Genomic DNA, 23,995 nt, shown 5'->3' with positions numbered 1-23,995 from the left:
CGGAGAAAGAAGCTGCAGTCCCTGAGGAGCTGCTCTCCACGCCCTCCAGCTCCAGTTGGGCAAAAATGTTTTCTTTTCCATTGCTTAAGATGCTTCCAGTGGGGACAAACCTAACACCACCAACAGGAGGAGATTAAAAGCCCTGTGGGTGTGTGAGTGAGCAGCCGAGAGTGGCTGCATGCCTGTGAAGGACACATGGCCGGCCAAGTGTCAGGGCCGGACCTGCCAGCCAGCCACACATGACCAATCCAATAAGCAATGGAAAGAAAAACAAGATTTAACCAAAGTCAGAGCCAGCGAGTTCTGCCTGCAGGGCCCCTTCGTTCCTCACTCTGCAAATGTGGTCTGGGCAGCGCTGCTCCAGGACGCTCTGAGCAAAACACATGAGGTTAACCAGCCCCCACCCAGCCCCCCCAGGCCCTCTCTGCATGGCTGCAGCGAGGGGCCCAGGAGAGGAGCGGGGAGGCCTCAGGGTGCTGGGTGGGTATGAGAGGTTGAGCATTCAGCTCTGGGTCAAGGCATCAGAAACCCGGCTGGTGCGACCCCGCTTATTCCAAACCATGGAGAAATGGCCAGACCTCACTGAGTTCCGCCCTTCCTCTCCTGGCAAGTGGTGGCAGCAACTGTCCTGATGCTCGTATGTGGCTGCCTGAGGTCCCCCCAAGAGGTCAGACACCAATGGGCTTAGAAAGCTGTACAGAATCTCAGTTGTATAGGCTGGCAACACCACAGGAGGGGGAAGTCAACACAGGCTTTGTATGGGTCACCTCTGGCCCAGGAATCCCCCCGTGGGGAGCTATCATAAAGAAATAACCCTAATTAGAGAAAATAATCTTTACGTGTGTATATATTCAACACAGTACAATTTATGATCGTAGAAAAATAGAAAGCATCTAGGTAGCCGAGAACAGGGAAATCAGATAAAGTGAACTAAGTAAGGTTCACCTACTCAATGCAACCATTCAAAAAACTTTCAAACTATGATTACACAGAAAACGGTGATAAGTAACATTAATTGAAAATTTTATAATGCAGCTTTACTTGTACCATTTCTTTCACTTTTTTTAGTTTAAATAAAGGTTCAATTTCATATTTTGATATGTAAAAAACACTCAGAATAATTTAAATACATAGTACAACTCCTACTTTAACTAAATTGTTAAAGAACTACATGTTGGGAAGACATTATAAGGTAATCAAGAATTAATAGTGATGACGTTTATATAGTAGTAAAAGGATAACTTTTTTCTATTTTAATGTCAGATATTCTCTTTATGAATCAGTGTCAGTTTTAAAACAGAAAAAAAAGAAGTAAATATATTTTAGAGGTAGCTGAAATACAGAAGGGTGATCCTCCTGCTACGGAGTTGGAGGAGCTGTGGGAGGAGAGGCTTGGACAGAGAGAAACCACCTGGATTTCTGAGGCAAACACCAGCCGGGCTGGTCTGAGACATAAGTCAGACACAACTTTCCTGACCCAGCCTTCCTGGACGGAACCAAGGGCTTATGATCCACCCATCCTCCATTCTCACTTCACCAGAGGAGAAAGAACAACGTGAAACAAAAGAGCAAGAATACACCAAACATACAAGGACAAAATCTTCAACAAACCCCCAAACAACAGCAATTTCTATGATTTTAAAAAATGAACACAAAAAGGCAGCAATAAAGAGCGATGACAAATGCAAGACAGCACTAACGGTGCCTGAAAAAAAAGCCTCCTTCTGAAAACTGCAGGAATTCCAAAGGATGTGCCCAGAAGGAGCTTCACACGAGGCCAAGTACTGTGTGGCAGCCAAAATGCTCGGCAGAAACACCCCCGACTCCACAGGCGCACCAGGACTGCTCCCTCGTTGCATTTTGCGACTATCAGATTTTAGTAACTCCTGATAACTCTCTTCTCAGGAAGCGGACTTTGGGCAGATACAGAAATGACTCTCTGGCAGCATATTATCATCATCTGAAGAACCCACGGACAGAGTTGGTGTTTGGGGCTGCCCGCTGCACACCTCACACAGCTCCCTCCTCACCTGTGTCCCCTCAGAGGCCTGGACCGCACTTGGAGAGATACCGGTGATCTGATCTAGTGCAGCCACAGCAGAGCTCTGGCCAGAGTCTTGTCTCTGCGGACGTCACCCCGGGACGAGACCAGGCTACCAGCAGGGCAAAGTCAGAGGAGCAGACGGACGGCAGCCTGAGGCTCCCTAACATGTGCCATCTGCACTTAACAATTCACTGCCCTCCCTAGGCAGAAGTATTTCTCTGCCCTGACAATCCCCAAAGGAAAACTGTCTATTTTCCCTCTCTCTGATGCCCCAAAGCATAACCTGGCCTAGAGTTTAGCACATGATGGCAGAGACCTAACTGCTGAAGAGGCAGAAGAGGCAGAACAGAAAGTCAGGAAAGCCGCCTCCTCTGAGATCTCCTGCTGTCCCTTGTTAGTTCTTCTGTCACAGCATTCCATTCAAGGCCAATCACACATGCAGGAGAACAGGACTGGTCCGGCCCTCAAGGCCCATCTGGTCGAGACATTTCAAACTACAGTAGTACCTCGCATTGATGAACATTTCGATTTATGAACGCCATAAACCCGGAAGTAAATGTTTCGGTTTTATAACACGCCTCGGAAGTCTAACTGTCACGCTGCTCCCGCTGAGTGCAAGATCCTGAGGCCTAGCTGTCCGCTGTTTTCGAACATTTCAGAACTCGAACAGTCTTCTGGAACGGATTATGTTAGAAAACAGAGGTACCACTGTAGTTTAATCATGGAACCGTTTGACCAAATAGAATCTTGCTCCAAAGCCTGACCTCGATCTATACAGCAATCAAGATAGACTTCTAGGAGTGGGGGTGGGGCAGGAGAGGTAGGGTAAGAGTAGAACCCCTCTTCCCTCGGCTCCCCAAACTACAGAACCCCGTAGGGGATTCCTGTGAGCCTGGACTCTTCCAAAACAGTTCACTAAATCAGCCTCCTCATGTACAGGTTAGGAAACTGAGGTCTCAGAGACAAACTGACTCAGCCAGAGGCACACAAGTGCTTAGTGGCAGAGCGAGGACTAGCAGCTCCGTCTGTGACTCACCCCACCTCCCCCCCACCAGAATCCAGGAAAGCAGGAACCACACCTTCCTCTAGTCTGAGTGGCCTACAGCCCCTGCACCAGGCCTGACCAGTGATTCCATACGGCCCATCTGAGAGGGGGAAAGTAACTGCTATTTGGAGAAGTAGACCTCCATGTCAGCCAGACCTGAGTTCAAATCCCAGCTCTGCCACTTAAATGGTTGTAGAACTCTGGGCAAGTCACTCAAGTCCTTGGTCTCCCTCATCTGTCACCTCACAGGGCTGGTGGAGAGACTCTGGGAGCTCACGGAGCTGCCCCTAGTTGCTGTGAAGAATCACAGATTCTTTTCGCTGTGGCCTTTTGGTGAGCTCGTCTCCTCTCTCAGATGCCCTGCCAGTGAAGCTCCCTGAGCCCTTGCTTACAGCTAAGAGAATACTCAGGGGCCTCCGTGCTGCAGGAGCTTGCCTTGTGGAGACAAAGCCCCAGCTAAAATGGATGTGCTAGAGGTCCCCATGGAATGACAATCTGCCACGGGAACCGCGTGTCAACCTCCAACACCTGAATTCCCGGCTTACCAGGCGCCATCAAACGGTGGTGCACGTCACACCCCTTTCACTTCTGGTCTGCTGGGCCGGAACAGCAGGCCTCCACATGGCCTGGCTATCGGGCTGTCTGTTCTGGGAACTGCTGGAAACTCAACCAGTCACAGTTCGGAAAGCGGCTACTCCAAGACCCCAAAACTCTCCTCATCACCCCTAAAAGGCCCAGGTCATGGTTCCTCATGGCCAGAAGATGGACAATATCCAGGGCTCCAGAATCAATCAAGGGCTAGTTGAAAGAGAAAAATCCCGAAGCTTGGGACACCCCATGTGAGACCCCCCCACACACGAGGCTTCTAGTCCCAGGATGAGCAGACCTATCACAGAGCAGACAATCACATCTCTTCTACTCCTGAGGGACCAAAGCCCAGAAAACCCACTGATCGTGCACTAGAGTTTCAAAACGAAGTCCTACTCAGTCATAATTTGCACCTCTCACATCTAGATTTGATATTTTAAAATCAGATAAGTACAGGTTCAAACTAGAAAGAACAGACTAGCAGATCTAGAGGGACGGTCATCTAGTCCTACCTGCCATTCATCAAATGAGCAAAGTGAGTCCCGGGGGGGAAAGGGGGCAGAGTCGGGGCTGGAGCCCAGACGCCCCCAGTCTAGGGTCCCCACACCACACTGTGTCCTCATGAATGGCCCCCGGGGCCGTGCAACCCAGGGCCCTGCCCCTCATTCTCTGTTACACAAAGGGCATGGCTTGCCCCCGTACCCTCTCCTTCGTGTTTCACTGGAGCTCTTCTGACGCAGGGCGCTGGCAGGACTGTGCAGCCAGGGCACCAGAGGCGAACACCAACCCGCAGGGGCTGCTGCCCCCGGCATCAGGTTACCTTTGGGCATGATCTGGTGCATGGCCACCGAGAGGAAGAAGATGGAATCGCTGTAGTAGGTCCCTGAGCCGGCACTGAAGTGCTTCTGCATGGCCTCCACGACAGGGAAGAGCTTGTCCGTCAGCACGGCGACATCGTGAAAGACGACCTGCAGCAGGGCACAAGGAACAGGAAACTGCGGCAGTGAGCAAACCGGGTCCAGACAACCAGCCACACATGGGCCCACGGAGGGGAGACAGACCGTGCCCCTCAAAGATCACAACCCGGGGGTCCCCAGTGCGAGTTAAGGAAACGGGAACAACGGGGAGTCAGCAGAGGCTGCCTGTGGGGACAGGGATACAAAGTGTGCAGGGTGTGCAGCACGCATGTGGGGGGGTGTCACGGGAAGGGTGGGGGCGAGGACGGGAAGAGGAGCAGCCCCCAGTCTGCTTCGGGCTTCTGAACTTCACACTGGGCCATCCTGAAGGCAGCTCTGTGCCCAGTGACTGGAAACCACGGCAAACTGTCTGGTCCTGAAATGAGGACCCTCAGTGTGTGTGCGTGGAGACACCGGCCCAGCATAGCTGCTCCTGGTGGCCACTGCACACGTCCCATATGCCGGCCAGTCAGGGGCCGCACCTCCCTTGTCCGACAGTGTGAACAGTGAGACGGTCCCTGGAAAATGGGCCTGGCAAATGCCTCAGGGCACAGTAAAGTCATCCATCAACTCAACCAGCATTTCGTGAGTGTCCCAGACACTCTGGAGGTGCGGTGAGAGGTATAACCTGGCACCACCTTCCTCAGAATACTTAAAGTCTAGAGATGTCACCAGCTGCCGAACAGAGCTCTGCCGTTGATGAAACACTCTCACATACATACACACACTGATCCCCTTGAGAACCGGGGACTTCAGCGAGGCAGACATCACTACTATAGCTCCAGATTCCAAACAAGAAAGCAGATGCTCACAGAGGTCACACTTGCCTGAGATCATCTAGCTCATAAGTGGCAGAGCCAGACCTTGCACCCTCATCTCCAGCCCAAGCCCCATGCTCTTCCAGCTATAAATGCATCCTCTTTCCTTAACAGCGACTGATGGAGGAGGAGGGCATCAGCAGGACCAGAGACTAGAATAGACTAGAGTACTAACAGGACACTAATGAGTCGGTTTCCTTGTTTGGCATGAGTCTGTGTTTACGTCCATCCCACATGTAGCCTCAGCTTCATCCCAGATACCAGATGACCACACATCCTGCTCATGTACTCTTTGTAAGTTTTTCCTGCCACTCTGTGTGCCCACAACGTCTAGAACCCTCCATTGCACACAAAAGGCACTCACTAAACACAGCCCAAGCCAGAATGTTCCTTGTCCTTCTTCAACCCTCACAAGGTATCTACTGAAGACCCCTTCTTCCACCTCCCTCTTCCCTAATAGCCACAGGACGGAAGAAGCCTGCAAGGCTGCCACATGCTGCTAAGCCACTACCAGGCCGACTCCACGGCCATGAACCTACCTGAATAGGCACCAACAGCAAAAGGAGAGGCCACCCACTTCCCCTGACTGGTTTGCTGTCAGTGGCCCGGGCAGCAGGAGAAGACAGGTGTGGGTGGTGCCCCAGAGGTTCCCAAGCAGGTAGGCTCTGTGTTGTCATTCCCTCTGCCCAGGCTCCTTCCCGGCCCACTCGCACGGTGGCACCTGCCCGGCCTGCACTCCCAGAGCCCTCAGGTGTCAGAGGGCTAGAAGGATCACCTCGCCGCCCTGCAGCGCCGCTCAACCGCCCTGCCTGCTTTTCCCTACTTTACGTTCCGCTTTTGGCCAGAAACCCGTTTTTGTCTGAACTCATTTACCTTGTGTTTCTCCTTAGCTCTACTTACATGTCTAAAACACTATTAAACTCTGAAAAACTTTTACATTGCATTAGTCCTCGCCCTTCCCTAACCGTAACCCTTTACATCTTTTATTTCTTTAGAAAAGACTTTTTTGAATTTCTTGATAGTGCATTTCTCTTCTAATGTACTATTTTCCTTTACCCTTTTTCTGACTGTTTTTTCCTCTTACTTTGACTTCTTCTTTTTTGTGGCCTCTCAACCCGAGATGGGGAATCCAGACCAGATACCGTCTTTCACCTCCTGCCCCACCGTACGGCCCTTACTCCATCCCTGTGCCTTCCTGGCTGCATGGGCCTCAGAAACCCTGGCGGGTTTCCCCACCTCCTGCCTCGCCCTCCTCCAAACCAGCCTCTGTTGTACCTCTCAAGTAATCTTCTACGTATACAAATTCATTTCCCTCTCTCCTTGGCTTCAAAACCTCTGATAGCTCTGCACTGCCCTCGGTTATAGTGAAAATTCCCCAGCGAGGCTTATGCGGTCGAGCACTCGTGGCTCTGGCTGCCCTCTGCCCTCCTTCCTCTGGGGACGGGGCAGAACTGAACCCGGCAGTCCCCACGCTGCCCACCACACCACGCGTGTCTACGTGTGCTTGTACACTTACGCCTGCTCCGCGTGCTGTCTGGAAGCCCCTTGCCCAGCCCCCACCTGCCTAGTAAACTCCTATCCAGTCCTCCAACTTTACGTGGACACCCCCTGCAGCCTTCACAGAACCTCCCATGATGCCTCACGCCCTCCTGTGCACCTGCATCATACAGGGAAAGGCTCCACTTCCCTATCTGGCTCCTCTACAGGTCTGTTTCTACACCTGCCGGATGGGACACTCCTTGAGGCCAGAGGCTGTGACTGCCCTGTGCCTTGCGCCCAGCCCCTGGCCAGCTGACAGGCCATCAGAATAGGTTTGCTGAACTAAAGAAACTGCACTTTGGGCCAGTTACTAAACCTCTCTGAGCCTCCAATACAGAAGTGGTAACACCTACGTCCTATGGTGGCTACAGGACTACCTGGGTAAAGCAAGCAGGTACAGCACCGCGCTCGGGGTTTGCCACACAGCACTTAGTCCTGCGTGTCAGCAGCCTGCCCCCCCCCGCCCTCCCCAGTCCCGAGCCCCCTCTCCTCACAGATCAGTCTTCACTCAGGAGCCAGCTTTTCCCTCTGAGTCTCATTACGCCTCCAAACCACTGCTGGAAACTGGCATTTGGCAAGAAGCTGGAAGCTGACGAGAGGGCTCTCTCAGGAATGGAAGCCTCTGCATTCATTAAAAAGGAAGAGAAAGCAAACACAGACACACACACACTCAGAGGAGGTACAGCGATTCGAACAGCCAGCTTCTTCCCCTACTGAAGCCCCCATCTCCCCCCAAAGCTTCATAGGAGACAAATTGCATCACATCAGCATTAATCGATTTATGAGGACAAACTGTACTCAGTACATTGTTCCAAATGCTGCACGGTAAAGCCTGCTCCAATGAATATTTCATACAATAAATCTACTTGAAGATAAATTAATATGTCCCGTGGAATATACTTTATGCAGCAAGAAGCAAACCACAGACACTGCAAGTGTGAATCAAAACACCCAGGCCTCCCAATGTCTAAAATACATTTGCAAACCACGACCTCCCGAGAGCCGGGTCGGCGTCCGTCGCGCTAAGACGCCCAACCCGGCCCAGGGTCTGCTGCCCGGAAGGCTCAGAGAAGCAAGAGTGATGGAGAGAGAGAAAAGAGACGGAGAGGGGCAGACATAATGCCATCCTGCCTCTGTTCCTGCGCTCGGTCAAATCCCCCACCCTCAGAGGCTACAGGAAGCCCTGGACATAACCTAGAAAACCAGGACTAGTTGGTGACTGACTCCCCAATGAAGGCAACTGGCCAATGAGAAGACCCAAAACAATGGTTTGCACCAACCGAACTATATGACTTGTAGGGACATAGATCAGAAAGTCAAATCACTATTTATAACTTTTATTAATTTTTATGTATTTTAAAATTTAAAAATCCTATTTATTATAAAATAACTATTTTTCCAACAGCCAGCTTGCAAAACGATTTCTTTCTGAACGCTTCATGGGCTTCCTCAACATGAATGTATTTATCAACCCTAGAGTCAAGTTACCCAAGCAGTTTTCCAGAACATACCATCCTCGTCATCCATGTAACATGCTGGATACAGCTCCTTGTGAATTTACGTTGGATGTTGTCGCTGGAAATGGTATCCCAACCCACAAGAACTTAATGGTTCAAACCATTAAGGCAGCTGGGTTTTCACCAGCCTATCACCATAGATTTGTAGCCACTTACTATCTTCCTATTATTAGTAATCTTTAAAGACTCACTGATGTCAATATTCCACACTTATGAGATCAAAAGCCCAGGAATAAGGACTAAATCTGTTACGTTTCTTTGCCTCCTTTTATTTTTAATCATGCCGTCACGTGACTTCTAGGAGCGCTCAAATTCAGGAATGACTGAGGTTGTTTCAGGCTAAGGCGTTCTCAGTACTTTGTTGTTCAAAATAAAGCATGCAGTTGAGAGAGTACTGTGTAATACGAGACTTTGGAAAACCTCAACTCTTAATAAAGTACAATATGAGGACGGGGGAGGGGGGAAGCTTGCCTCATATGTACCCCGCACAGCACACTCCCGACACTTCCGACACGGGGAGGCCAAAGCAACCAGAACGGCCAGCCAGGTGCCACGCAGGCGCAGGCGTTACTACCAGGCTCACAGACAGGCCTGAAGAGCCAGGCCACAGCTCCCCTGAACATTCACTGGGGACATAAAGCCATGCCAAGCCTTAGCTCCACTTGGTGGAGAAAACTCATTCATCACTTGGCGTGCTCCACTGGGAGTCAGGTCGGGCCATGCTCTTGGAGCCAAGGAGGGAGGGGGCAGGGGCTGGCCCTGCACATGAGGAGATGCCAGGTTTCCAGGAAACACCAAGGCCGGGTTGAAGAACGGCAGCTCCTGTAGCCACAGACAGCAGCGCCACAGGACGACAACGTCACCTCCCCGGGCTCCATCAGAGACTGTCCCTGGAAGAGTGACAGCGCGAAGCTCTAGGAAACCTACCCAAGTTCCTGGCACACCCTGCCATATGCTGGCATCCATTTACTGCAGGAACAGCAAATGGGTGTCCACTTGCCCCAAGCGGCTGCCCAGAGCACTGCGTCGGAAGGATTCTGTGGCAACATCTGGCCTCGGCAAGGAAAGTATGCCATTGTCAACAGCAACGTCTGTCAGTGAGTGAGCAACTCATCCCCATGGAGTTATCACCCCAGCTCTGTGGGCACCCAATTGGGCTGGATCATACCAGGGATGGGAAGTAGGCACCTCCTGAGAGTCAAGCCCAGGAAAGGGGTGGGCAGTTATGGGTTCACACACAAGCTCCACCACTTGGTTGCCTAGCAACCCTGGTCAACTACTTAAACTCTACCTTCTCCATAAAATGGGAAAGAATCATGGAGACCGTCTCAGAGGGCTTTTATGAGGAGCTCGACAAGGGACAGCTGACATTATCACCCCATTCCAGTGCAGTTAGAACGCCTTCACCATACAAGAAAACTTGATCTGAGGACAGAACACATACGTTCTATAGGAAGTAGTCCCAGATATCACCTGGCAATAATCGGAGCTGCCCAGCTCTGAAGTGCTCTGACCGGGATGGAAAGTGGCCCCAGGTCTTCCCTCCTGCTACGCTCGGCCCACACCCCTCGTCCCACCTCTGCGAGGGGCTGCCAATGTCTGGCCACGTTCCTTCCACACTCTTCATGCTTAGTATGGAGTACTCATTTGCAAACCATGCTTCTAAAATTACCAACACAACCCAAACCAGTACGTAGATTACCACAATTCTGAGTTGAAGAGGTCCTAATACGTCAGAAACAGTCACTGAGTAAGGACACTTGCCTCACTGTCAGAAATAACGTGCCCCCTGGGCCAGTCCCCTGCTTGCAGGCCTCCGCCAGCCTGGCAGGACACAAGGGGAAAAGGAGGAGGAAAGGCCTCTTTGAGCCCAAGAAGCAGGGCAGGTCTTTCAGGGAACGGACCAGTACTTGGCATGTTCCCCACGAGGAGCTGTTTAAGATTTCTCAGACACGGGCAGGTCCCCCGCTATTCCCCTGCCCCACGGCACCCTTCAGGACAATGGGGGAACATGTATCACAACGACTTGCTCTGAGGGCAGTGGGTGGGGACACAGTGGGCCCCACCAAAGGCAGGTCAGCTCCCACAAAGGCATTCCTAATCTGTGTGATCTTTGTAATCAATTCCAACGAGAGCTGGAGGAAAAGTGCTTTTCTGGAAAAAACAAAATTGTTTTCTCATCGACTCGCACTGCGTATAAAGGCATATTTGTACGAAGGAAAGAAAAATCTCATAGACTGACAGTTTTCAATGCCACAAACATGCCAAATACTTTTATATCTCAGGGCCTTTGCACTGGCTGTTTCCAGAAGGTTCTCCCCCAGAATCTGCAGGTGCCTACATCCTTCAAGTGATTCAGGTGTCAGTTCAAAGGTCAACTCTGAGCTCTTCTCTGACCAAAAAAGAAGCTATCTGCCCCCCACCTCCCACACACAGCCAGTCCTGGCTGTTCCCATCTCACAACACAGAGCAGTCACCTTAAAAACAAATGCACTCACTAAGAATCCTTTTAGTGATCTCTGTTTAATACAAACAATCCTTACATGGGGGGTATCGTAATTCCTTAATTCGTCTCTTTTATCAATCATGACATTTTGATTTTTTTCCACTTAATACTAAACTTTCCTGACTATAGAAGACAGTTTTCTACAAAATAATGGTTTCCACCCCAAAAGAAACAATATGAGAGGGAAGCAAAGAGGGAAAGGAGCAGAGATGAAGATGGGAGGGAAAACCGCAGTGTCAGGATGTGACTGTGAAATCTGAGGACACGCTGTCTAGCCGACCTTCCCCTCAAGGAGTCAAGTGGCTGTTGGTCTGTCAGGCCTTCTTTACCAGATTCCTCGATCTGTGCTTGTGTGTATGGTAATCTCCCATGACCTGTGACCTCCCAAAGAACACTGCAAGTTTTACAGTGAGTGACTCGCATGGGGGCCAGCTTCCATCAGGCCTCAGCCAGGGGGCCTGCCCACGCTCCCACCCCCCTTAGAGGCCCACTGAGCCTCCGTCCACACTGGCGCCCACTCCCCTCCTGGCTGTCTGAGATGGGGACACAGCTGGAGTCACGCAGGGGAGCAGAGGCCCCCAGAGTGCCCCACTGAGTTCAGAGCAGTCAGACTCCAGGACATTCTCTGTCATTTTCCGAGGTTGCCCACTCTCCTAGGTTTTACGAAACGCCCTTGTCCAGTGCTGCCCAAGATGTGGCATCCACCTCCGGAGCAGTACCACAGGGACGTCTAAGGGGCACACAGACCAGCCATTTTAATACGTATGGACTTACTTGGATAGGTAGGATACTAGAAAAATTAGTAAAAACACCTTAGAACTATGACTTCACAATATTACCTAAGGAGAGGCTAAGAAAAAAGGGAGAAAAAAGGTGAGTCGGTTTAAAATACGTATGAAATAGGTAATGCTGCAGGCAGCTCTAGGATACTGGCAAAAATCGTGCAGGAAACATTCGAATGACCTGACGTTGCAGACAGCGCTCCTGCCCGTTGCCTCCTTCTGCGGGGGAGGAGATGTATTTAAAATGCCAAGCACAGCACCAGCAGCCAGGAGGTGCTCACAGACTGGGCCCGGCCTTCCCCAAGGTCACACGGCTGACGTCAGAACCAGATCTCCTGACTCCTCGTCTAACGCTCTCCACGAACTCCCTTCCTGTAACCTCAAGCTAAGACAGTCTCCCTGGGCCATGGTCAAGACCCTGCACTGCTCTAAGCCCCCAGGCTAGGCACGGCATCTGCTCATCGTAAGACCACAAAAAATGGAACGTAATGTACGTCCAGCAGCAGTGTGGATAAACACCAGCTCATCCGACCCTCGCCACGTCTGTGCCCTTTATAACAAGGGTGGCCATGGCCAGAAAGGTGAAGACACCTGTGCAAGCTGGGAGCCCAGGCCTTCCTGAATCCAGAACCGGAGCCACCTCTCAGACCTGAAGGACCGCCCTCACGCCACCTTTCTCCTGTTGGGCTCCTTCACGGAGGGCGCAGAGCCCCGGCCTGGACACTACAGACCCAGCTCTGTCAAAGAGACAACACGTTGTTTATAGCCCTCTGAGGCCACAAGTCCATGTCTGAATAAACTCTAGTGTAAACACCCTCTCCGTTCCTGTAAACTACTAAAGGCCCTTTTTCCTCGATGGGTCCAGAATCCCCCCATTTCTTCCCATCCCCACAGGCCACCATCCTCTCCTCCAGGCCAGGACAATGGCCTCCAACAGGTCTCCCCTCATTCTCTCCACACAGCAGCCAGAGGGACACGTCTCTGCTCAAAACCCAGAAGCAGCTTCTCCTGTCACCCAATCAGAGCCAGAATGCTCCCAGGACCGGCCGGAACCTGCCCTCCTCCACTACGTCACCCTTCCTTCTCCACCGGGTGCCCCCAGCCTACTCCTTCGCAGCCACACTCGGGTACCTCCCAGCCAGGCGTCCCGTTCACTATTCCCTCCACCCAGATGCTCTCTCACTAGCTACCTGGCCAACTCCTTCAGGCCTCTGCTCAAATGCCACCTTCTCAATGATGGTGTCCCCACCTACCCAGTGGAAAATCACGACCACCCCACACTCCTGCTAACATACAGTATGACACAGTCTCCTCATAGGTCACTGCACAATTTATGTACGCGTTTTCTTGTCATGGAACAACAAAGAGATGAAATGAAACCCGACCCTTTTTGAGCCCCCACTCATTGTGTCCCAGGCAGCCAAGCGGAGACACGGCATTAGCTCATTTAATCCTCTTCCTGCCAGAATGGAAGCTCCACAGGGCAGGGATTTTTGACTCTTTTGTTCACCTATCGTGTATCTATGTCCTGGGACAGTGCTGGCACCTGTTAGGCACATAGTAAACATTGGCTCAATGAGGGTTTCACACTGCAGCCATACAGGTGGCGTTACACGGACCTGAAAAGGACTCATCGCAAAGAAACCAATGCCCCTCTGCTCTGGCTTCCGTGGCTGTCCCTGAGGGCCAGCAGCAGCCCTTGGCTTCCTCTCTGTCAGCACTCATCTGCTTTGGCCTTAAGCCCCTGGGATCTGAGGCCACCTGCAAGGCAGTACCTGACACCCCCACTCCAACCTGCCTCCTACCCCAGGCTCAGGCCTAGCAGCTGTAGCTAGGAAAGTGGGACCACTCTGCTAATCAAAAAAACTAAAAAGTGGGTGAGCAATACATGCAGTGCCAAGAGGCCACTCAGCTCACTGATTCAACCCTCATGTTTCAGACAGGGAAACTGAGGCCCAGCAAGGGGACACAGGACTCTCCCCGGGTTACATGGCAAAACCTTGGGTACCAGCCCCAAAGCCAAGCCCCAGGCTTTCTCAGACAGCTTTGCAGCGATTGAGTCAAGACTTGAGTAAAGGCTACTTCCGCTAGACACCGTCCCCTCTACCATCATCTACAGAGATTCTGAAAAACGCTGGGAAGACTGGTCCACATCTCTACACAACCAGAAAGTTTGCAGGGGCGCTAAGGAACACTCAGGTTTGCCCTCAATTTCCCTCCTATCCTAGTCTCAAAGTTGCCCTCCACGTTCTGCCTCCTGACACAAAGGCAGCAGAACTCACACCAAGGAAAAGGGGTCTACACCAATACTCAGAAGAATGTGGAGTGGAAGTGGGACCACTGGGTAAGAGCTTAGCAAGATCTTGGAAAGATGCATACACCCCAGGCCAGAAATACCCTTCCAGGTGTGGAACCTGGAGAAAGCCATGCACCTATGCATAGGTAGATATGCTCCTGGATGTTCACTGCAGCAATGTCTATAATGACACAAAGTGGGTACAACCTAGTCAACTCTCAGATGGAAAATGGATAGACTGAGGTCTACCCATAATGAAATCCTACACAGCAGTTAAAATGACCAAACAAGACCTACATGTACCAATATAGAAAAATGTCAAAATTATAATATCCAGTGAAGAAAGAAATATTAAAAGGATATATAATGAGAGCATTTATATAACTGTTTAAAATATACAAAGCAATAAAAATATATATATTCATGGACACATACGGGGGGGAGGGGGGTCAAAAAATGTATACACATGATTTGTATTCATCTTTTGTTATTGGTATATATTATTACAATTTTAGTATAGTTTTTTCCTTTCTTAAAATGTGTATACATTTTTTGGCACCCTCCGTATATATGTGGTAAAAGTACAAAACACAAATTCCATAAAGCACACTACCTTCTTGTGTGTGACAGTGAACACCTCTGGAGTGGGTGGGCTGGGGAAGAAACACAAGTGGGATTTAGCTGTATTTATAATATTTTATTTCTTGAAAAAAGAATCTGATGCAAATACAGCAAAATGTTAGCCCCTATTTAACATATATAGCAGGAAAATAAGTATTATATGTTTTCTGAACTTTTCTATATTTTGATGTTTCATAGTTTATAAAAAATAAAATACTAAAAACACATAAAAACAATTTTACTGAAATATTATCTAAGAAGAAAGAAAGCAGAGCTGTGCGATGTAAATCAGCTTGTAAAACTCTTTATAATAGAAAGAGAGTGAGCATTGAGGAGCATTACTGCTAAGTCCCGATTTTCACATATTAATTTGTGGGTACAGGACCATTTAAGATTGTCAAGTGTTCCTTGTGAAGACTCAAGGAAGGGCTCTTGGGAACAACTCGTAAGAAGAAAAAAACATACACACACAGATGTTCTCTGTGGTGTTATTTATAGTGTGAAAATCAGAAACTCACAGAATGGCTTACAAAAGAAATACGACAATAACTTACACTACAGCCATACAAACAACAAGCACAAGACAAGACAGAAAGATGGGAAAATGCTTATGAGAGGCACCCCACGTCTGGGTCCCATACGTGAAATGAGCAGAGACCCAAATTCCCCTGCTACACCAACAGTACACTGCAAGTGAGCGAGGCTCAAGGGAATATGGAAAAACGAAGATGACTCATTAGATTTATAGTTTTAGTATCTGTAGAAGCAGGTCGCCATAGGCTCCGGGGGGTCCTGTCACTGCTCCCACCTGCCATGCTCCTCTAAGCACTGGCTCCTTCCAGGACCCAGATTCGTCAGAGCTGAATACTCTCAGGGGGCAGTGAGAAGTCCCTCTCATGCTTCCAGGCTATAACAAACCCCCAAGATTCCCGTAAGTCAATTTCAGATGCGGCGCATGTCACAGAAAAGGACTTAAAAACCCATAGCTCCAGAAAACCAGGCGGTTGAACAACAAGGTCATATTTCTCTACCGAAGCCAGCTGCTTCAGACAGAAATTTTGCCTGAAGTAAGGAGAAAAGGTTTTCATTTTGCATTTGCTCTCACAGTCTTGTAGCGCTCTGCGAGAGCTGTCTCAGGACCTAACTTCAGTTGCTCACGTTTCTGATCAAAGCAAAAAGCTGCTGGGGGCATCTGAAGACCAGGCAAGCAAACAGAACCCACCTACGTAACATCTTCCATCCTCGGCAAACACTGCTCAGCAACCTGGATGAACTACTGAGCTGATCACTCTTCACTGATGAAAGAAGTCATCAGCTCGATTGAGTTTTACTGGAACACGTGGAAGAAACGATGCAGTCAGACAAGTGACAGTGGCGCCGCCATCAGCTCTCACCCGGAAGCACCGCTCACTGTAGGCTGCAGGCTGACCGGCACCCTGAACCATGCTCCCAGAGGGCTCTCCACAGGCCCCATCCCTCAGCCCCTCCCGGCGGAGACCCACAGACACAGCCAGACCCTGAATGAGTGATCACGGACCCAAGGGTCTGGCCGTGACTCGGACATCGGCAGTGACTGAGCAAGCAGTGCCAGGTCTCTAGTGCCCCATCCCTGGGGGCCCAGGACCGAAGCCCCACCCCACACTGACCACACCACAGGTTAAACTTCTCTTAAAACAAGTAGTCAGCCACCGAAATAACAAGCATTGCCCTGCCAAACACAGGGCACACGTCCAGACACTGGGATGCTTCCAAATCACTGTCTCCTCCCCAGGAGCCATTCCCTTGAGAGAAAAGCTTGTGCCTTTTCCATTGTGAGAAGACTGGGACCACAAGGCCTAATGCTACTCCACTGACCCGTCTGGGCTCAAGACACCGTCTCACTCTGACTCGGCACATGCAAGAATGTAATAAAACATACGGATGGCCAAACCTGCTCTTACATTAAAAGACAAATCTGAGCATCCACACAGCCCACGCAGATGTGGCCCCTGCACCAGGACCCGACCTGTGACAGGATGAGCAGGGGCTGGCCAGCGGAGCCGAGCCATGAGATGGTATTCTAGGGGTGGACCCAAACGGGGTGTGGCCCCTGAAGGGCAGACACAGACGTGGATAGCCCTCACGGGGGACAAAGCAGCCATGCCCCAGACACCTCGTAGGTACTGGGCACAAACATGTTTTACGCGCATGTTTAGGCACATGAATTCATTTAATTTCATCCCCACAAGGTTTGGAGGTGGGTGGTATTAGTATTCCCCTTCTGCAGATGGGAAAGGAGTTCAGAGACTGGCCTCCCAGAGAGAAAAGGCAGAGCTGGAATCGGAATCTAACCCAGGCCCCGTTGCAGCCAGCACCACACTCATTCAAAACACACGGGCCCACCCCTACGCGAGGCTGCACCGGGGGGAGAGTGACGAGACAGGGACCCACCCTCAGGTCTCCCATCTGGCAGCTTCACCAACTCTGCAGACAGAACAGGGGATAACAGAGGCATCAGAAGACTGATGAAAGCCACAGGCCTTCCGAGATTGGACTCTCCACGTGGGTGTGTGAGCTGCATCTTACAGGGGAGTGGATAGTAGACCAGCAGAAGAGGTGTCCAGAGCACCTACTGTGTGTAGCATAGGTCAGCTCACATAACGGGAGCCCACTCGCCAGCACCCACAGTCCTCGTAACAGAAACAGCAGGACTGGCGTTGATGGGGTACAGACCCAGGCAGGAAACCGCAGCAGGATTCCTATACCACCACCCCCATCACACACACGGCCTAGCATGGGTTGGGCAAGGGGCAGTGGGTGCCTTTCGGAAGGCTCTGGGGCCTGCCTCTGAGGAGGCCCACTCTGCTTTATTCAGGAGCAGCCACTCAGTGGGAAGTGAAGCAAAGCCATTCAGTATACACAAAACATAGGGCAGTCACAGGTGGGTGAGAAAAATGTGTCAGGCTAGAAATAAAAACAGAAGACAAACAAGCACACAAAGACCAGCACTACCCAGAACTGGCTTCAGAAACAAAGAAAAGGGAGAGGAGGTAGGGAGACAGCAGGGGCAGGAGATGTGGTCCCCGACTCTGACCCGCTGTGTGGCCTTGAGCAAGTTGCTTGGCCTCTCTGGGCCCCGATATCCTCACAAGTAACATGGAAGGGCAGGACTCTATGGCCTTTCCAGTTCCCTCCAGCCCTGACCTCTTAGGACCTGCTGCCAAATGAGGGAGGTGGGGCTCCAAACATTACAGTCCTTTAAGATCCTACTGCTAAACCCAGGCTGCCAGCTGGTTCTAAGTGCAGAACCTGCAGGAGGAATGAGAGCTCCTCCCCTTGCAGGTTCTGAGTTTCCCCTGCTCTTCTCACACTACTCTGTGGACCCTCAACCTGCGGACTGACCAGGGGAAGAGGACACATGTGTAAGGCCCCAGAGAGCAACAGGCACAGGGGCATGGCGCGAACCCTTCTGGAAGGACCCCAGCTTCACAGACCACCCCTGTGTGGAGGGACTAGAACAAACTACCAAAATAAACCAACATTACAAGCAGTAAGGCATCGTGCTTAAGAGTCAGAAACACCGGATTCCAATCCTGGCTCCGCTAATAGTTGTATGGCTCTGAACAAGCTACTGAACCTGCCTGGGGCTCAGAACCCTGACACATGAAACCTCTTCCTAGAAAAGAACACCTCCCTCCTCATAGGACTGATGGTTCTGAGGATTATATAAGAAAATCCAGGTAGAATCTAGCAGGACATCTCCACGCAAATGGTGGCCATTGTTGTATCATTGGTGATGGTAAACATCTGAGAGCGCCTAGGTGATGGAGGCTACACTCCTCACCCCCTCATCCTGAGGTGCAGCCTGGCCTGGGGCACAGGCCAAAAAACGAATCAGTATCTCCAGAGGGGGAGAGGAGCGTCAACAAGGAAGAGCTGGTGAGAGCCATTCCCGGGACTCGGAGCTTCAAGACCCGCCCCCTCCCAATCTCCTACCCGCTGCAAAGGACAGGTCCTTCACAACTTCCTGCGCCTAGTTTCCACATGCCAGTAAGAGAGCCGTGGAATATCACTCAAGGCTGCAACGTCCCTACCCATCTTACAGGTGAGAAACTGAAGCTCAGAGACACTGACGGGCCTTGCCCATGGAAGCCAGGGTCAGAGAGGGCCCTAGAAGCCAGGAACACAGTACCTGGCAGCGCTGTGCACCATACTTCAGCTGAACGAGTGTTCATGCGGAAGGGCTGGGCTGTTTAGCAGAAAGGCTGAATAGCAGCCCTGGGCACTGCTCACCAGCTGGGGGCTCTGGGCAGATCAGGCAGCCAATGCTGCCAACCTCATTGTCTTACAAGGTGAAGGAGAGCTCAGTGAGGCCCCTAAAAGAGAAACACAGTCCAAGCCCCTCCCGCCTCCACCAGACCAGCAGCAGTAACTCTTCACAGTAATACAAACAGGCTAGTTCTGAAACCCAGAAAGAAGTCTCCAAAACACACCTGGGTCTTCCCGGCTGGTTTCAGGTCGGACAACTTCCTGTCTGGAGAACCTGCATTAAAAGTACAAGGAAGCCGACTTTATATCAAGAGGCCTCCACAGATGGCCGAGGACTCCAGGAGTTGGCCGTGCCCATCCCACACGTGAGCTCGGCTCACAGAATGTGAAAGAAGCCGTGCTCGGCTGCCAGGACCCGGCCTCAGGACTGCATTTATACTTCGCTGCCCACTTGCGCTGACAAACACCTCCTCCAGTGCCACAAGCTCGTGCTGAGTCTTACTCTACGCCAGGCTGTGCGCTACTGTGTCTGAGAGACACAGAAGGAAATACGACACAGCCGCGCCCCCCAGGAGCTCTCAGAGGGGCCACTTTGAGCACAGCAGAAGCTCAGAGAAGGGCGAAACCAGGGTGGGTGGTCAGGGATGGGCTTCCCCCATGTAACTGCCACCTACCAGAGCGTAATGTTGAAGGGTGAAAGAGTTACCCAGATAAAGGAGGGCAAGAAGGGTGTTCCAGAAGCACATGCACCTGAGCAAAGTCCCACAAGCGTTAAGTGGCTCAGGTGCACAACTCCAGGCAGTTCAGTAAGGCAGAGAGCCACAGGACAGCAGACGCTCCCTGGGATGGCCGGGCTGCCACAGGCTCTGGGGCTCTCTCTGCCTGTTCTGGAGTCCTGCCTGCCCAGCCTATGCCTGACCACTGCCGGCCAACCAGCCAGAGAGCTAGGCACTCACTCAGATTGCCCCTCCCCCACCTTCTGGGCCTGAGTCTCCGGCCAGGCCACGTACAGGAGAAAATGCCAGTCTGCTGCCCCAGCTGCCTCAGTTCCTGCCTCTGTACGACTGGGAGGGTCACGTCCTACCAGTTTACGATGCATGCACATCCCACAGCTCCCTGACCCCCACAGACAGCCCTTCTATCCTCACAAAGCCAGCCCCAGGGAAATCTGGAAATCCCTGCCCTATGTCTTCGTGCCGGCCCCCCTGGGGACACACTGACCAGTACTCAAGGAGCCTGACCACAGAGCTCACATCCTGGACTGCCATGATGATCTGGCAGGAGCAGGGCCCCCTCACACCACTCAGTGGGGTATGAGCCACAGAGGATGAAGCCCAAGACCCCACTCAGAGGGATGGGCAGAAAGGGGGGGATATGAGCGAGCTCTGAGGTTATGTGGGTCTCTCCAGTAGTCTGATTTTTCAAAATCATTTAGTTTATATTTGGCTAAATTCCCCCAAAAAATTAGGAACAATTGCTGTGTGCAATCAAATCAAGAAAACAAATCAAATATCATTAAGAAGTGGTAAACAAAACATGAAAAGTGCTCATGGTCTACAAACAAGTTTGAACTGGAACCTTCTAGAACCTTCTAGAATTGGAACTTAAAGAAAGGAACATTCACAGAGAAGACTCTATCCCCCCAGAATACGCAGCAGGATCGTCCATGTTGCCTACACACACACTACAAATCATAGGCTCCAGCTTCACCATCCTGACAGAAACAGCAGCACCTGCTCCAGAACACACACCAAATCCAACCAGCCTTTGCTGAGCCTCCACCCAGAGCCAGGCATGTGCTAGGCACAGTGGAGAGGGAAGGCATGAAGATCAGGGCCTCTTCTTTCTAGAAGAGAAAGCACGGACACAACCGGGCATGAAATGAGGCTACAGTGTCTGGTGCTTTCAGTGAGGGGCAAACAGTGCATCAAGGGGAAGTGGGGAACATCACAGTTTGGGGGACTGAGGAAGACTCGAAAGAACATGGGGACATCCTGTGTGCTATGGTCTGAATATGTGTGGTCACCTCCACCTAAAATTCCTATGTTGAAATTCTAATGCCCAATGTGATAGGATTTGGAGGTGGGGCCTCTGGGAGGTGCTTAGGTCATAAGTTTGGAGCCTTTAGGAATGGGGTTACTGCTCTTATAAAAGAGGCTCCTAGCCCCTTCCACCTGTGAGGACACTGAGAAGTTGGCAGTCTGCAACAAAGAGGGCATTTGGTAGGACCTCACCATGCTGGCACCCTGATCTTGGACTTCCACCCGCCAGAACCGTGAGGAATACATTTCTATTGTTTGTAAGCAACCCAGGGTGTGGTTATTCTGTTTTAATAGTCTGAACAGACTAAGACATCCTGAAATAAACCTGGGCAGAACACTGTTTTGCACGCCAGCTCCACTGCCCTCCAATTGAATCAACACGGATTTGCCTTCTAAAATGTGGAGAAAAGGTTCATGCCTCCCAACACCTACCCAGGGACCATTCGTAGCAGCTACCACTCAGCCACCTGCCACGTGCCAGAACCTCGCCTCCTTTTTATCTCATAGCCACCCTGTAAGGTCATGTGTGAGGGGACGGAGACTCAGACAGGTTACATCCAGGGTCACACTGTTCCCTTATGTCACAGACTGCATTTGAGTCCAAGTCTTGGGCTCCAAGCCATGCGCTCCTGCCCGGGGGCGTTTCCTTTGCAGGCAGGGGACAGACTCTGCCAGGGGTGCGAAGGATGGTGAGCTGCAGAGAGGAGGGAAAGAACAAGTATGCTCCCAGGAGCAGGCCTGGCCAGACCAGAGCAGGGCAACAGAAGCCAGCCTCTGGCACATTCCATCCCACCAGCAGGATGATCACTTAATGGGGCTGCTTAACTGTAATTACCCCAATACATAAAATAAATGGCTTTAATTTAAAAGACATTAAGTTAACAGCAGGCTTTGTGCCAGGTGACAGGGCCTGGCTCGGCTGCTCAGAACCGGCACCTGAAACAGGGATGGGAGCACAGAGCTGCCTCTTGGAGCCAGGGCCCCCAGTACAGCGGTCTGAGGCCTGGAGGAAAGGGTTGGAAAGTGACGTTGCCCCAGCAACCTAACCTGGTCCTCAGCAACCCACCCAGTGTGAGTGGTCTACACCGAAGGCAAGAGCTCTGGACGGGGCAGGGTGTGAGGGAGGGAAGCAGGGCGTCCTTTCTGGGCACTCCCTTCCCTGACAGGTACTCTGAGCGGCTGCCGCTGCCGAAGGTCTCCGTTCTCAGGCCCTCCAGCCGCAGCCCAGCTCCTCCTCTCAGGGCCTGGCTCCCTCAGCCAGAAACAGACTGGGAACGCCCCCATTCCCCACTGTGCATGGCCCTGAGGTGGGTGTCTGAGCCCATCTGACTGACGGCTGAGGCAGGAGGCTCCACGCAGTTAGGCAACTCGGCCACGGTCACGCTGCCTACCAGCACCAGCACGCAAGTCACGGCACCCCTTCCCCCCACGCCTGCCTCTCCGGTACTTGGGCCACTGGCCTAACTTCCCACCAAGTGCCAGGACACCTGGGTCGCAGATCCAGAGCAAATCTAGCCACTCGAGGTAGGTGACAGGGAATCCACCTGCATGCAGCTGTAAAAGACATATTTCACCTTTGTAAGAGGAAGCCCGCCTCCTTGCACACGGAGGGCACACTCTAGGTGTAACAGAGACCCCAGATGGAGCGTAAAAGATGCGCCCTAGGAAGCTGCGAGGCCTCGTGGGCGGTGCCTGGCTGGAGTCACAGAGCGGAGACCCAGGAAGGGCTAGGAGGTTCGATGCACAGACACACCCCGCCCCCATCTGCTGAGCTGCAGGGAAGCACAGAAGGCCTCTCCATCCAGGATCCAACCACCCCAATTTCTTTTTCATCCACCTTTTTCAAAGGGACTCAACAAAGCAGGTTTACACCAGGCGCAGGAAGGAAATGACCGCCCACAATCGCCACGCAGACTCCCTTTCATTTCAGCCTTCCTTTCTAAACCACGGAGGGGCGGGGAGTGGGGGACGCTCGTGGAGAAAGAACAAAAACAGCCTGCGCGTGCCCCAGGCTAGCCTGGTGGGAGAAGCAGAGCGGGCGGGCGTCAGGCGAGGGGCTCCGGCCCAGAACGGCGGTGCAGCGGCGCCCTCCAGCGGCCACGCGGAGCGCCGCACACGGCTCTTAATGCCTGGGAGCAGGGCAAGTTCTCCCGGGACTGAGTCTCTGCGAGGACACGGTGACCCGCAGGGGGCACCGGCGGTCTGGTGTGGACTGCACTCCAGCAGCTCCTCCTCCTCCTGGCCTGGGAGGTCCGCGCGCTGATTCCAGCCCTGGAGCTCCCTCCAGCGAGCAACCCCGAGCAGAGGGTACATACACCACGTAGTTTTCCTCCGAGAAATACTGGGGGAGCCCAATACTGACTCCCGGGACTATCTCAGGCACAGGGCAGCTGGGAAACCAGCCCGGAGGGACCCGCAAAGGTTCAGCCTCCTAGAGGTCAGTGAGATGCCTTCCGTCCCCAGCCAGAGAGATCCGTGGGTACACGAGGAGGCGAGGCCTGGCTGGGAAGGTGAAGACAGGTCCATACCGTCCCTCGCTACTGTGGGAGTTGGGGTGCGCTGGCTCTCACCCACCTTCCCAAAGAGGGCAGAAGCTGTTGATAATGCTGACACTCAAACAGAAGAGGGAAGGGCCTGGGCTGGTTCTAAGGGCAACGGCTGCCTGGATCTGAACAAGGGGCCCCTGCTCAGGGCCTGTCAGCTCACTCGGAGGGCTGCGCAGAGAGGTTCCGAGTTTTCTTCCCACTCAATGCTTGGGGAGTCCCCAAGGCTCTGCAGAGGCCAGTGAGATTGAAGCTGCACTGGCAGCAAGCACAGGCTTTGTTCAGACTGAATGTATGTACTTGGGGCAGCTGGGTAGGGCGTTGCTACGGGCCCGTCAGGTGGGCTACAGCCCACTTCCTCCTCCCCAGCTCCCTATCTGTGGTGCCTCCAACTCCCCAAAGCATGTTACACAGCCCAGCCTCGTGGCTTAGTGGGGGAACTCAAGTAAG

The 23,995-nt window shown here is 52.1% G+C and overlaps 1 protein-coding gene across 3 annotated transcripts in view; it reads right to left on the bottom strand.

Moving 5' to 3' along the window:
- The window catches only part of XXYLT1 (xyloside xylosyltransferase 1), a 166,584-nt gene that overhangs the window by 131,787 nt on the left and 10,802 nt on the right, over nt 1-23,995 (bottom strand). Inside the window, exons 1-2 of one of the 3 annotated variants that reach the window (XM_033089193.1) lie at nt 5,991-6,200; nt 4,498-4,645 (exon numbers count right to left, since the gene is read on the bottom strand). In XM_033089193.1, coding sequence (XP_032945084.1) covers nt 4,498-4,645; nt 5,991-6,128 — 286 coding nt within the window. In that variant the 5' untranslated portion in view covers nt 6,129-6,200. Of the gene's footprint in view, nt 1-4,497; nt 4,673-5,990; nt 6,201-23,995 lie in introns of those variants that run through there. The other 2 variants (XM_033089177.1, XM_033089186.1) reach the window with 2 other exon arrangements.

This window comes from Rhinolophus ferrumequinum, chromosome 2 (assembly GCF_004115265.2).
Source record: "Rhinolophus ferrumequinum isolate MPI-CBG mRhiFer1 chromosome 2, mRhiFer1_v1.p, whole genome shotgun sequence".
NCBI lineage: Eukaryota > Metazoa > Chordata > Mammalia > Chiroptera > Rhinolophidae > Rhinolophus > Rhinolophus ferrumequinum.
This window is presented reverse-complemented; position numbering and strand designations above follow the sequence as displayed.